This window comes from Piliocolobus tephrosceles, chromosome 1, assembly GCF_002776525.5.
Source record: "Piliocolobus tephrosceles isolate RC106 chromosome 1, ASM277652v3, whole genome shotgun sequence".
Lineage (NCBI taxonomy): Eukaryota > Metazoa > Chordata > Mammalia > Primates > Cercopithecidae > Piliocolobus > Piliocolobus tephrosceles.
In genome coordinates, this window is record NC_045434.1 from 41,876,886 (window position 1) to 41,890,154 (window position 13,269).

At 35.4% G+C, this 13,269-nt stretch overlaps 1 protein-coding gene across 7 annotated transcripts in view; it reads left to right on the top strand.

The window, feature by feature from the left end:
- The window catches only part of SWT1 (SWT1 RNA endoribonuclease homolog), a 125,637-nt gene that overhangs the window by 43,579 nt on the left and 68,789 nt on the right, over positions 1 to 13,269 (top strand). For all 7 annotated transcript variants that reach the window (XM_023203437.2, XM_023203435.2, XM_023203440.2 and 4 more), the window contains 3 exons: positions 1,042 to 1,205; positions 2,970 to 3,108; positions 10,115 to 10,263. In XM_023203437.2, the coding sequence (XP_023059205.2) occupies positions 1,042 to 1,205; positions 2,970 to 3,108; positions 10,115 to 10,263 (452 nt within the window). The remainder of the gene's footprint in view (positions 1 to 1,041; positions 1,206 to 2,969; positions 3,109 to 10,114; positions 10,264 to 13,269) is intronic.

A 13,269-nucleotide genomic window follows, 5' to 3' on the forward strand; every position in this document is an offset into this window, starting at 1 on the left:
TTTTTTTCACCAGAATAATCTGTTCTGTAGCTTGATATTTGAAGAAATATTATATTAAATCTGACATTATTTATAGGTACATCCCAACTTTTCCCTCTTTGGGGGAAATGATTATTGAAGTCTCTAATATATGTGCATTTTACATATAATTGTGTAAATAGTCATATATACATATATACTACTTATTTATCCTTTTTGGAAATAATGTTTTTGTCATAATATTCAAAATGGCCTTTGAAGGAATAACAGCATATTCTAGTTTACAGTTTTTCAAGGGTAGTGTGCCTTTAGATTGTCCACTTTGTAGAGATACGCCACTTAATATTTTTAATTTTGCCATAAGAAAATTACAGTTGTTTTCAAGTATCTAAAAAGTAATGTTATTGAAATGATATCACTTAAAATAATAAAAGTTCTTTTTAAAAGAGGAGGGCATGAAGGTAGTTAAGCTGGAAATTTATTGATGTAGGCTGAGTTTAGAAAAATATTCCATTTTTGCCAGCTACTCGGGATGCTGAGGCAAGAGAATCGCTTGAACCCAGGAGACAGAGGTTTCAGTGAGCCGAGATCGTGCCACTGCATTCCAGCCTGGGCGACAGAGCGAGACTGTCTCAAAAAAGAAAAAAAAAAGAAAAATATTCCATTTTTGGGAAAAAACCCATTTTGATCCATAGTTCTTGGTTTTTTGTTGTGAATACATCTAAGGCATTCTTGTAACTCTTTTTGGAATATAATAAAATTAAATTGTAGTTAAAATATCATATAAATTTCTTACATTTTTATTTGAATAAAAATATTATTTTATTTTGCCTGTTAAGATAAAATGTTTGTTAAAGTAATATATTTATGTTGCATCTAAAGCAGCTATAGTAGAAATACATGTTTCTAAATATTGTTTTGAAAATAAAGTATTGGTTTGTTTTATATATAATTCAAATATCATATACATAAAATGTTTACTGTTTATGGCAATATACCAATTGTATGTATAATATTTACTGTTAGCATTCTAAATAAAGTCTGTAACTATTTGTTTTAAAGAAACAGCACCCTTGAAAGAGAGCTATAAGGAGGAATCTATAAATTCTGGACTGGCCATTCTACTTGAGAGCATTGTATCTGATCTTGAAAAATCTCTTGGAACAGGTTTATCTTCCATATTAGAAACAGAAATGAAAATTGCTTTTGGAAACCTTTGGATGGAGGTGATTAGTTGAACTCTATTAGTTGAAAATTTCTTTTTTATTGCTGAAGATTTGTTATTTTAAGAAATATTACTTGTGTAAAATGCATAAGCTTCATTAAATAATCTGTCATGTTACATTTTTCTTCAAGTTTTTGAAATAGTTTTTTGACAGTTAAACGATGGACATTTCTTAAATGTTAAGAATATATGTTATTCTTTTTTTTGAGTCAAGAGGTATTTATTTTCCAGCTGCTATGTGTCAGATACACTGTCCCATGGTGCTTAAATTGAATTAAAAAAAACATCTATTTAATTTGAGTCAAAATGTCTAATATAAGGAATCTCCCTAGCAATATGTATTCAGACAAAGAAGTATATATTTTTGCTTGTGCCATGTAAATGTAAGCATCAGAGTATAAGTTGATTGTATTAGCAAGATATTCTGAATTTTCTTTGGATTCACACCTTTTCAACAATCAGTAAAACCCCACATTTAACAATAATGGTGTCAGAAGTTCAATGTTTGTTTTGTTTTGAGATGGTGTCTCGCTCTTATTGCCCAGGTCTGAGTACAGTGGCATGATCTTGGCTCACTGCAACCTCTGCCTCCCAGATTAAAGTGATTCTCCTGCCTTAGCCCCGCAAGCAGCTGGGATTACAGGCATGTGACACCACACCCAGCTAATTTTTGTGTTTTTAGTAGAGACGATGTTTCACCATGTTGCTCAGGCTGGTCTTGAACTGCTGTCCTCAAGTGATCCTTCTGTCTCAGCCTCCCAAAGTGCTGGGATTACAGGCGTGAGCATTTATAGATAGAAGAAACATGATTTCCCATCAAACATAGCTTGTATCTATTCCAGCTATTCAGTGAGATTCTAATATTTGCCAGAATGGTGTATTTGCTACTTGATTATAGTATCAAAGTTGAACCAAAATGATGACGAATTATCAGAAGATACTAGGAGTGTTGATATCTCATAGTAGAGATAAGGCAAGTAATTGTATATATGTGAATGATTCAGAAAAGGAAGTGTTGACATCTTATAGAATTAAATGATCAATGTTTTTAATAGGCATGTCTTCGCAAGAGTGTAGAAACTGACAATTATAATTGACATTTTTTTTCTTTTCTTTTTTTTTTTTTTTGAGATGGAATTTGGCTGGAGTGCAGTCGCGTGATCTTGGCTCACTGCAGCCTCCTCCTTCTGGTTTCAAGTAATTCTCCTGCCTCATCCTCCCAAGTAGCTGGGAATACAGGTGTCTCCCACCACGCCCAGCTAATTTTTGTATTTTTAATAGATACGGGGTTTCACCATGTTGGCCAGGCTGGTCTCGAACTCCTGAACGTGTGGTCCACCCGCATCAGTCTCCCAAAGTGCTAGGATTATAGGCATGAGCCACTGGACATCTTTTTTCTATATGGATTATCCCCCAGTTACATGAAATAATTAGATTTTCTTGTAAAAATGACTGTGTTGACAAGTAGATTGAAGGACCTTTGCTGATAAAACTATGTTTCCTCTGATTAGAACTATGTTTTCTTTTTTGCACACACAGTTTCTGAAACAATAAAGATTAATACTAATATGAATTTTACAAAAGCAATTTGCAGTGGAATTAGCATTTTAATTTTGTTATGATTGACTTTACATATTTTAATTTAAAAAGAATCCAACTAACTATATTTTGCTTAGAAATATATGTAGGAATTCCTAAATAGGTACTTTTTAATAATAGGAATAATAAATCTAGAGATGTTAATTTTTTTCTACATGCTCTTTAGATCCTGTACCTGAAACCTCCATGGACTCTACTACATTTACTACAGTGCTTTAAAAAACACTGGTTGGCTGTATTTGGATTAGTTATGGAAAAGAACTTGCTTTTAACTATTGAGAGCCTATATAAAAATCTCTGTAAAGGTATGAATCTTTTATTTTTCTCTTTAGCAGTGTGGTATTAAGTCAGACTAGCAGATATATTCCATGGAATGTGAAGATAAATTAATGAAGAATTTGTTAATTAGTTTTTAATCAGTTATACTTCTAATTTCTAAAGGTATTAGTGGAAACTGGATGAATAGATGCAGCTCATAGAGCTTGTGACTGTAAATGGTATTGTTGTTGATATTTCAAGATATTGTGAATATATAATTGATGATGTTTACTTTGAAAACTTTTAAAACCATGTTTTACAGTCTATTCAGGTACACCAATAGAATTCATTAGACTTTTTTCATTTCTCATAGTGTGTAACACAAACTTTGAGCACATTTCATGTACTAATTTTCAAAATAGTATGTCAAGGTTTCTATTTAAACTATATGAATAAGGAACAAGAAACCTTTGGCTTTGGTGTATAGTGAATTTTAGAACTGGAAGAGACCAACCACAGTGAACAACTTAGTTGGTTTTTAAATTATATTGAACAGAACTTTCAACTTCTTGAAGTGCCTCTGCTGCCACAGATGGGTGATGGATAGATTGAAGGGGAGCCCGGTAGGTGGTGCCTTTGGCCCTTAACCCCAACTTTAGCCAGAGCAGCTTTTAAAAATGTCTTTATATATGGAGGTTGTATATAGGACTTGGAAAAAAGTTTATCTGCTATGAGGAAAAAAATGCGAGAAAAACTGATCTAATGTTATTAAAGCCTGTATTTTATGATCAAGGAAACTAGTCTTGAAACAGTAGGTGACTTGTTTCAAAATCAAATAACTAGATTTGTCTTGTTATGCCTTTAAAAGGCAAAGGCTGGGCATGGTGGCTCATGCCTGTAATCTCAGCACTTTGGGAGGCCAAGGTGGGTGAATTGCTTGACCCCAGGAGTTCAAGGCCAGCCTGGGCAACATGGCAAAACTCCCTTTCTACCAAAAATACAAAAATTAGTCAGGTGTGGTGGTGCATGCCTGTAGGCCCAGCTACTTGGGAGGCTGAGGTGGGAGGATCATCTGAGCCTGAGAGGTGGAGGTTGCAGTGAGCCAAGATGGTGCCACTGCATTCCAGCCTGGGCAACAGAATGAGACCCTGTCTCAAAAAACATATAAAAAAGCAAAGTGTGATTATTATTAAGGGTTCAGTTGGTACTTTGCTTTTTTCAAACTCCTCACATGAAGTAATGTGTTTATTATTTCATATATTAGTTATATCCAGCCTACTTCTGAAACATAACTGTGATGCCTTAGTACCCTTGTACTTGAGTACAAGAGGGCTGTTAAGTAATTAAATTATTAAAGGCACCAAGGCCAGATAATGAAGACTAGGAGATGATTAATTATGAATCATATGCAAATAATTATTGCAGCACTTGAACCCAGATTTTAACCTTAAAATCGTCATAGAAGCTAGGACAAAAAGGAAAAAAAATGCATATTCTAAGATAGGTGTACCTTATTCTCTGTCTTTTCCTTGAAGTGTAAACTCTTTGAAAATGAGTTGTTCTCAGAGGAGTAAAAAGTAGAATAGTGATTACCAGAGGATGGTGAAGGTGCAGTGGTAGGGGATGGTAAGAGATTGATCATATAAAAAGCTACAGTTAGGAGGAATAAGTTCTGGTGTTCTGCTGCATTGCAGGGTGACTAGAATTAACAGTTACGTATTGTATATTTCAAAATAGGTATAAGAGAATGTTCTTATCACAAAGAAATGATAAATGCTTAAGGTCATAGATATGCTAATTACCCTGATTTGTTACACAATTTATATATGTGTCAAAACATCACATCATACTCCATAAACATGTACAATTATTATGTGTCAACCATAAATAAAATAAGTCAATAAATAAATATTTCCCCTAGGGGATTTAAAGGACCTAGTCATTTCCTTATGTCTCATCCATGGTAGATGTTCGATGAATATCTTTTTTTTTTTTTTTCCAACCTTCTAACGTGATGAATTTACTCAGGAGTAAGGAAAAAGGATTATAATCTAGGATGCATAGTTATGGCAAGCCACAGGTGCACCTGAAGAGGAGAGACGAAGGGAAAGCTTTTATTGGCAAAAAGAAGTTCATACAAGCTGCTTAAAAACAGAGTTTATTGGTTCCTGAGGCTCAAAGCCAGAGTTGGCGTTAGTTCATTGGTGTAGATACTGTTACTGGGCAAATGTTTTTTCAAGAGAGTCTTATCTGAACTGCTGTAGTCCTAAAGAATGTCTAGTGATAAACCCGGTTTAGAAATATGTGCATACATGAAAGACATGGATCATGAAAAGCATAAGATACATGAAGGTTGTGGAGGAATTTCTTGTGGCGTTTTTTAAAGAAAATCCTTGAGACAGTTGTTATCTCAGAAATGCAAGCATGAGCTCCCCTCCTTCATTGCTATCCTGGCTCCAATTATTTATTTATTTATTATTAGATGTTAAGCTCTGGGGTACATGTGCAGAACATGCAGGTTTATTACATAGGTATACATGTGCCATGGTGATTTGCTGCTCCCGTCAACCCATCATCTACATTAGGTATTTCTCCTAATGCTATCCCTCCCCTAGCCTCCCACCCCCCGACAGGCCCTGGTGTGTGATGTTCCCCTCCGTGTCCATGTGTTCTCATTGTTCAGCTCCCACTTATGAGTGAGAACATGTGGTGTTTTGTTTTCTGTTCTTGTATTAGTTTGCTGAGAATGATGGTTTCCACCTTCATCCATGTACCTGTAAAGGAGATGAATTCATCCTTTTTTATGGCTGCATAGTATTCCATGGTGTGTATGTGCCACATTTTCTTTATACACTCTATCATTGATGGGCATTTGGGTTGGTTCCAACTGTTTACTATTGTGAACAGTGCCGCAGTAAACATACGTGTGCATGTGTCTTTATAGTACAATGATTTATAATCTTTTGGGTATATACTCAAATAATGGGATTGCTGAGTCAAATAGTATTTCCAGTTCTAGATCCTTGAGGAATCATCACACTGTCTTCCGCAATGGTTGAACTAATGAACACTCCCACCAACAGTGTAAAAGTGTTCCTATTTCTCCACATCCTCGCCAGCATCTGTTGTTTCTTGACTTTTTAATGATCGCCATTCTAACTGGCATGAGATGGTATCTCATTGTGCTTTTGATTTGCATTTCTCTAATGACCAGTGATGATGAGCTTTCTTTTGTGTGTTTGTTGGCTGCATAAATGTCGTCTTTTGAGAAGTGTCTGTTCATATCCCTTGCGCACTTTTTGATGGGGTTGTTTTTTTCTTGTAAATCTATTTAAGTTCTTTGTATATTCTGGATATTAGTCATTTGTCAGATGGATAGATTGCAAAAATTTTCTCCCATTCTGTAGGTTGCCTGTTCACTCCAATGATAATTTCTTTTACTGTGCAAAAGCACTTTAGTTTAATAGATCCCATTTGTCAATTTTGGCTTTCGCTGCCATTGCTTTTGGTGTTTTAGTCATGAAGTCTTTGCCCATGCCTGTCCTGAATGGTATTGCCTAGGTTTTCTTCTAGGGTTTTTATAGTTTTAGGTGTTATGTTTAAGTCTTTAATTAATCTTGAGTTAATTTTTGTATAAGGTGTAAGGAAGGGATCCAGTTTCGGTTTTCTGCATATGGCTAGCCAGTTTTCCTAACACCATTTACTTGGACAAAATTCAACAGCCCTTCAAGCTAAAAACTCTCAAGAAACTAGGTATTGATGTAACATATCTCAAAATAAGTAAATAGCTCTTAAGCTGTGTATGACAAACCCAAAGCCAATATCACACTGGGCAAAAGATGGAAGCATTCCCTTTGAAAACCAGCACAGGACAAGGATGCCCTCTCTCACCACTCCGATTGAACATAGTATTGGAAGTTCTGGCCAGGGCAGTCAGACAAGAGAAATAAATAAAGGGTATTAAGTTAGGAAAAGGGGAAGTCAAATTGTCTCTGTTTGCAGATGACATGATCGATATTTAGAAAACCGCGTCATCTCATCCCCAAATCTCCTTAAGCTGATAAGCAACTTTAACAAAGTCTCAGGATACAAAATCAATGTGCAAAAATCACAAGCATTCCAATAAACCAAGAACTGACAAACAACCGAATCATGAGTGAACGCCCATTCACAATTGCTAAACAGACAATAAAATACCTAGGAATACAACTTACAAGGGATGTGAAAGAACTCTTCAAGAACTACAAACCACTGCTCAAGGAAGTAAGAGAGGATACAAACAAATGGAAAAACATTCCATGCTCATGGATGGGAAGAATCAATATTGTGAAAATAATCATACTGCCCAAAGTAATTTATAGATTCAATGATATCCCCATCAAGCTACCATTGACTTTCTTCACAGAATTGGAAAAAACTACTTTAAATTTCATATGGAACCAAAAAAGAGCCCACATAGTCAAGACGATCCTAAGCAAGAAGAACAAAACTGGAAGCATCAGACTACCTGACTTCAAACTATACTACAAGGCTACAGTAACAAAAACAGCATGGTACTGGTGCTAAAACAAGTATATGTAGACCAATGGAACTGAACAGAGGCCTCAGAAATAACACCACACATCTACAACCATCTGAATATCTATTTTTAATAAGTTACCAATTTTTTAAGGAACGGCTAGTTGTAGAAGTTGCTTATTAGTGATATGAATATATGAAGGACATGGAACCACGTATTGGACATCTCTCCAAAGCAGTTTTATAAAGCATGTAGAACCTTTTTTCATATCTTTTACCAGGGTCATAATTTAGTCGATCTTTTAAAAGAGAAAGTCTTTTGTAAACTATGTGTAATCTCAAAGTTAGTTTAGTGTAAAAAATGAGGCATCTAGTTACCATCTTCCATCTGTTTTTCCTGGCAGGGGGATCTGCTCTTAGATGCAGCTGAGAGGTGGTAGGTGGCAGCTCTAACTGACAATAAGGAGAGAAGTGAAGATGTGATTACTGTATCTTCTGCTGAAAAATCAGTTTTGCAATCATTATGTGCATAGTTTGTTGGTCTTTGATCTCAAAGAATCTGATGCCTAACGTTTAATGAGCTAAGAATATGTCATGGGATTATAAAAGTACCTCTTGCCAGGAGTTCATTGCCAGCCTGGCCAACATGGTGAAACCCTATCTTTACTGAAAATACAAAAAAATTAGCTGGGTGTGGTGGTGGGTGCCTATGATCCCAGGTATTCAGGAGGCTGAGGGAGGAGAATCACTTGAACCTGGAAGATGGAGGTTGCAGTGAGCCGAGATCACGCCATTGCACTCCACCCTCGGCAACAAGAGTGAAACTCTGTCTCAAAAAAAAAAAAAAAAAAAAAAATGCCTCTTGCTCTAAGATAATTTTGAATTAAAAAAATCACAATTTATGTTCTTGTTTACTATCTTTTAATAATACCTTCAGCTTTTGAATTATATATTTGTTTAACTTCAGAATACCAAGCATGTATCCTTAGATTAGTTCATAGAAAATTGTGTGGAAAATGACTAGTAACTTTTATGACTTTGTTACCCATATTAGCTTTAAATAATTATTGGCCTTATATAAGCATTAGACTATTTCATTAATGTAGATTTCCTTTTTTGTTGTGTCTGTATACTGGATTTATTATTATTACCCTTTTCCTCATAACCTTAGGAACTTTCATAAGACAGAAATAAAATGATTAATTCTTATCTGTAAGCATCATTAAACATACCTTACATTGGAAAAGCACCCTTAAAAGAAGTTGTGTCCAATTATATCTTCCTCAGGTGATTTACTAAGTTCATCAAATCTACAGTCTGTCCTGTGTGTAGCATCTCTTATTATACACAGGAATTTAAACTAGTCATTGCCTTTACAAAGAAGTGAAAGTTTTCCTGTAAGGAAATACATTGACTTGCTTTATTATTATTTTTTATATTTTTGGATAAAGGAGAAGCCAGAGGCTTGGCTATAACCATTAGATTAGAGTTTCTGAATATTGTGGAATTAATTATTAAGATACAGTTTTTATTTCACTTGACCTTTCAGGATTTCACAAGCAAGTTCTTGTGTAAGAGATACGGAGGAACTCCTTATTGTTTTTTAAACTCATAGTGCCAATGAAAAGCCATGCTGATGTTTCAGAATACAATAGAGTCTCTGAAACTGTGAACATAAAAACATAAATAAGCAACAGTGTAGCATGGTTATTTTGAAAACCATTAGGTAGCATTCTGCTTTAATAATGGAAATATTTTTTCTGTTCTGAGTTTTATGACATTATTACTTAATTTTATTGTTTATAACTTTTGAAATTTTTGAAATTATTGTCACCAGCTTTCCCAACCAGTTTGAGAATTTAATGTAATTAGTTTTAGTTCCTTGAGAGAAAATTGTTATACCTTTAAATTATTGTTTGTAGATTATCTCACTTTTAATTTACAGAAAAAAAATTCTGCAGGCTTCTTCTGCTTCTCACTGTTGCCCAAACTTTTTTTCTCTCCTGAAGTTGTGTTGTACATATAGAGATAACTCATTGTTTTTAGTAAGCATAGTATTAAGTTTCATGTAATGGAGTTGAAGATAAATCACTATGTAGATAGCTGAGGTGATGATTAGAGGTGCCATATGTAGCTGACATGCTTACCAGTACAGTCTGACTCTTCTGATCTCTCCATAGTACTCTTATGTGAAATCACCTCAGCATTGAAATCTGTGGTTTGACTTGTTTCTTCAGTAATTTTCTCTTTTTTCTGAGAAGTGTAATATTCTTTAACTTTACTTTTACTTTGAAGTTGACCGTGCTGAGAGAACTCCTGAAATCTGAATTCAGAATACCAGAATCAACTCAAAGGACTTTATAACTAAATCTATTTAATTATTGCTTTTTGTACCAGAGGGATAACTTAGGAGTGGCATATAGGTGTAAATGTATACTCTTCTTAAATTTCAAAATTAATATTAGTGTTCCAAAGACATTTTTATGATGTATACTCATTCTTCCATATTTTTCTGTCTTAATTTTCTATTACCAGCTAATAAGGCAGTGGATTTTACAACAGTCAAATTCTTGCTTCAGGATTCTAGAAGTTTGTTACATGCTTTCAGTACAAGGTCAAATTATGATGGCATTCTTCCACAGACCTTTGCTCAAGTAAACAAACTCCTTCAGACATTTGCAGAGGTAAGATGCCTTTGGAATGCCAGTTAGAGTTGCTAATTATATATGTTCTGAAAATGTGTTTAGCAGACAACAGTGGGTAAAAGATAATTTAATTCTAACTTATTCTAACATACTAGAGGCATTAAGTAAATGTTAAGTGAATTGAATAGAGAGTAAGCAACTCTTACAAGTTATAAAACACACATCCTTTTACGGAAGCAGTGTCACAGCAGTTGTTGTTATTTTGTATTATTTTCACTTATGGTTGGAAGAAAGCTATGCATTGCTATTTGATTGTTCACTTACAGTGCCCTAGGCCAGTGGATCTCACATACATCAAAAATACCTAGAAAATTGTTTTAAACATACGGATGCCAAGACTCTCTCAAACCCTGTTGAATCTATTTTTTGACAGTATTACTTGGTAATGTTGTCCTTGTTTTACTTCTTATTTTGAAATAATTTCAAACTTATAAAAAGGTTACAAGAACAGTACAATTAATCCCCATATATATTATTTACCCTGATTCTCCAAATGTTAATATTTTGTCACGTTTGCTTTATTGTTTTCTTTCTCTACCTACCCACCTGTCTGTCTGTCCACCTATCTACCTATCTATATATTTTTCTGAATTATTTGATAATATGTTGCAGATAGGATGCCCTTTTTCCCCTAGGTGCCCCTTTTCCCCTGGATATTTCCATCTGCATTTTCTAAAAATAAGGATATCCTATGTAACTATGGTTTTTAGTAAGTTTCATGTAATTCTTATGCAGCCATCTTGGCTAATGCCTTTTTATCTCTTTTAAACTTAACTCTGTAATTTTTGTCCCCAGTATTACAGTCTTGTAATTTTTTATTTTTTTGACACAGGGTTTTACTCTGTCACCCTGGCATGATCAGGGCTCACTGCAACCTCCACCTCCTGGGTTTAAGTGCTTCTCGCACCTTAGCCTCCCGAATAGCTGGGTCTACAGGCATGCACCACCACACCTGGCTAATTGTTCATATTTTTAGTAGAGGCAGAGTTTTGCCCTAATACCTAGGCTGGTCTTGACTCCTGGACTCAAGCAATCCTCCTGCCTCAGCCTCCCAAAGTGTTGGGAATACAGTTGTGAGGTACTGTGCCTGGCCTGTAATTTCAAGTCTAGAAAAATCTGAGAGTTTTATGTAGCATAAACAGCTCAAAAAACTTCAGTTATCACTACTACTAGAAGAGATATTAATGGAACTTTTATCTAGTATAGATATTATGTTCTCTTTTTTCTCTGAGGAACTGAATTGGCCAGGTTTTTCTCATTGATTTTTCATATCAAATAGGTCCCCTACCTATGAAGTAATCAAAGGATTAGATGATACTAACTAACATTAATCATAGTTGATGAGGAAAGCACTTCCTTGCTGAGAGAATACTTCATAGAGTAAAGGAAGCAGCTTTTTAAATAAACTGAGTAGAATTATATGATCATTCTTGAGGAAAGAATGTATTTGAGGGGTGAAATGATCTTTTGGTTTGGGGTGACCAAAACATTGGTAGTTTTATTTTTTTAATGGCAAGCATGATTTTTATAACTATTAGTAGGAAAGAATGTATTTGAGGGGTGAAATGATCTTTTGGTTTGGGGTTACCAAAACATTGGTAGTTTTATTTTTTTAATGACAAGCATGATTTTTAGAACTATTAGTAGGAAAAAATGGGCCTAGGGATTTAGAGGGTTATAGCATGAGTATTGTACCTTGATTGTGTTGGAAAACATGTGTTCTCCTTTCCTGTCACAAAATTGAGTCCTAAATCATATCCTTAGTGAAAAAAATGTAGTGAAAGATGGAAAGTGCAGGATACTTAAAGTCTTAACAGTCTTTTAATTAAGATTATTGAGAATAAAACAAAATGTAGGATTAATTGAAATAAAAAAAATGTGTAGTTTTTAACCCTTTTCATCAATAAAAGCCTACAGATGGGAGGTACCATGAAAATATGATGTTAAAATTTTGTGTTGTTAGATAATGATATGCCTACTGCATATATGTTGCCCATTGCATACATAAAACTATTGACTTGACTGGGCGTGGTGACTCATGCCTGTAATCCCAGCACTTTGGGAGGCTGAGGTGGGAGGATCACCTGAGGGCAGGAGTTCAAGACCAGCCTGGCCAACATGGCAAAACCCCATCTCTGCTAAAAATACAAAAATTAGCCAGGCGTGGTGGCGCATACCTGTAGTCCCAGCTACTCGGGAGGCTGAGGCAGGAGCATCACCTGAACCCAGGAGGCAAAGGTTGCAGTGAGCCGAGATTGTGCCACTGCACTCCAGCCTAGGAGACAGAGCGAGACTCCATTTCAAAAAAACAAAAACAAAAGACCATTGACTTGTTAATAAATTATTTATTTCTGGATCTCGAGTTTCATTTGCTACATTAACAAGAGATTCATGAAGACGAGTAGTAGCAAAGAATCCAGCGTCCTCATGGTGCTTTTCCCTCAACATTTGGCTTTAGTGTGATTTCTCGAAACTGTCCATGTTGTTTCCAGGATTAGAACTCTGAAGTGTTGCACCTTTATTTTTGTGTTAGAAACAGTTCATTGTCTGAGTAAACCAAGAACTTTATGATTTAGTATAGTCCTTTAAAACAGGGGTCCCCAGCTCCTGGGTCATGACTGGTATTGGCATAGCAGGAGGTGAGCAACAGGCAAGCAAGCAAATTTAATCTGTATTTACAGTCGCTCCCCATCACTCACATTACTGTCTGAGCCTCGCCTTTTGTCAGATCAGCAGTGGGATTAGATTCTTATAGGAGCATGAACCCTGTCGTGAACTGTGCATACGAGGGATCTGGGTTGTATGTTCCTTATGAGAATCTAATGCCTGATGATCTGTCACTGTCTCCCGTCACCCCAGAAGGGACTGTCTAGTTGCAAGAAAACAAGGTCAGGGCTCCCACTGCTTCTACATTATGGTGAGTTGTATAATTATTTCTTTCCTTCCTTCCTTCCTTCCTTCCTTCCTTCCTTCCTTCCTTCCTTC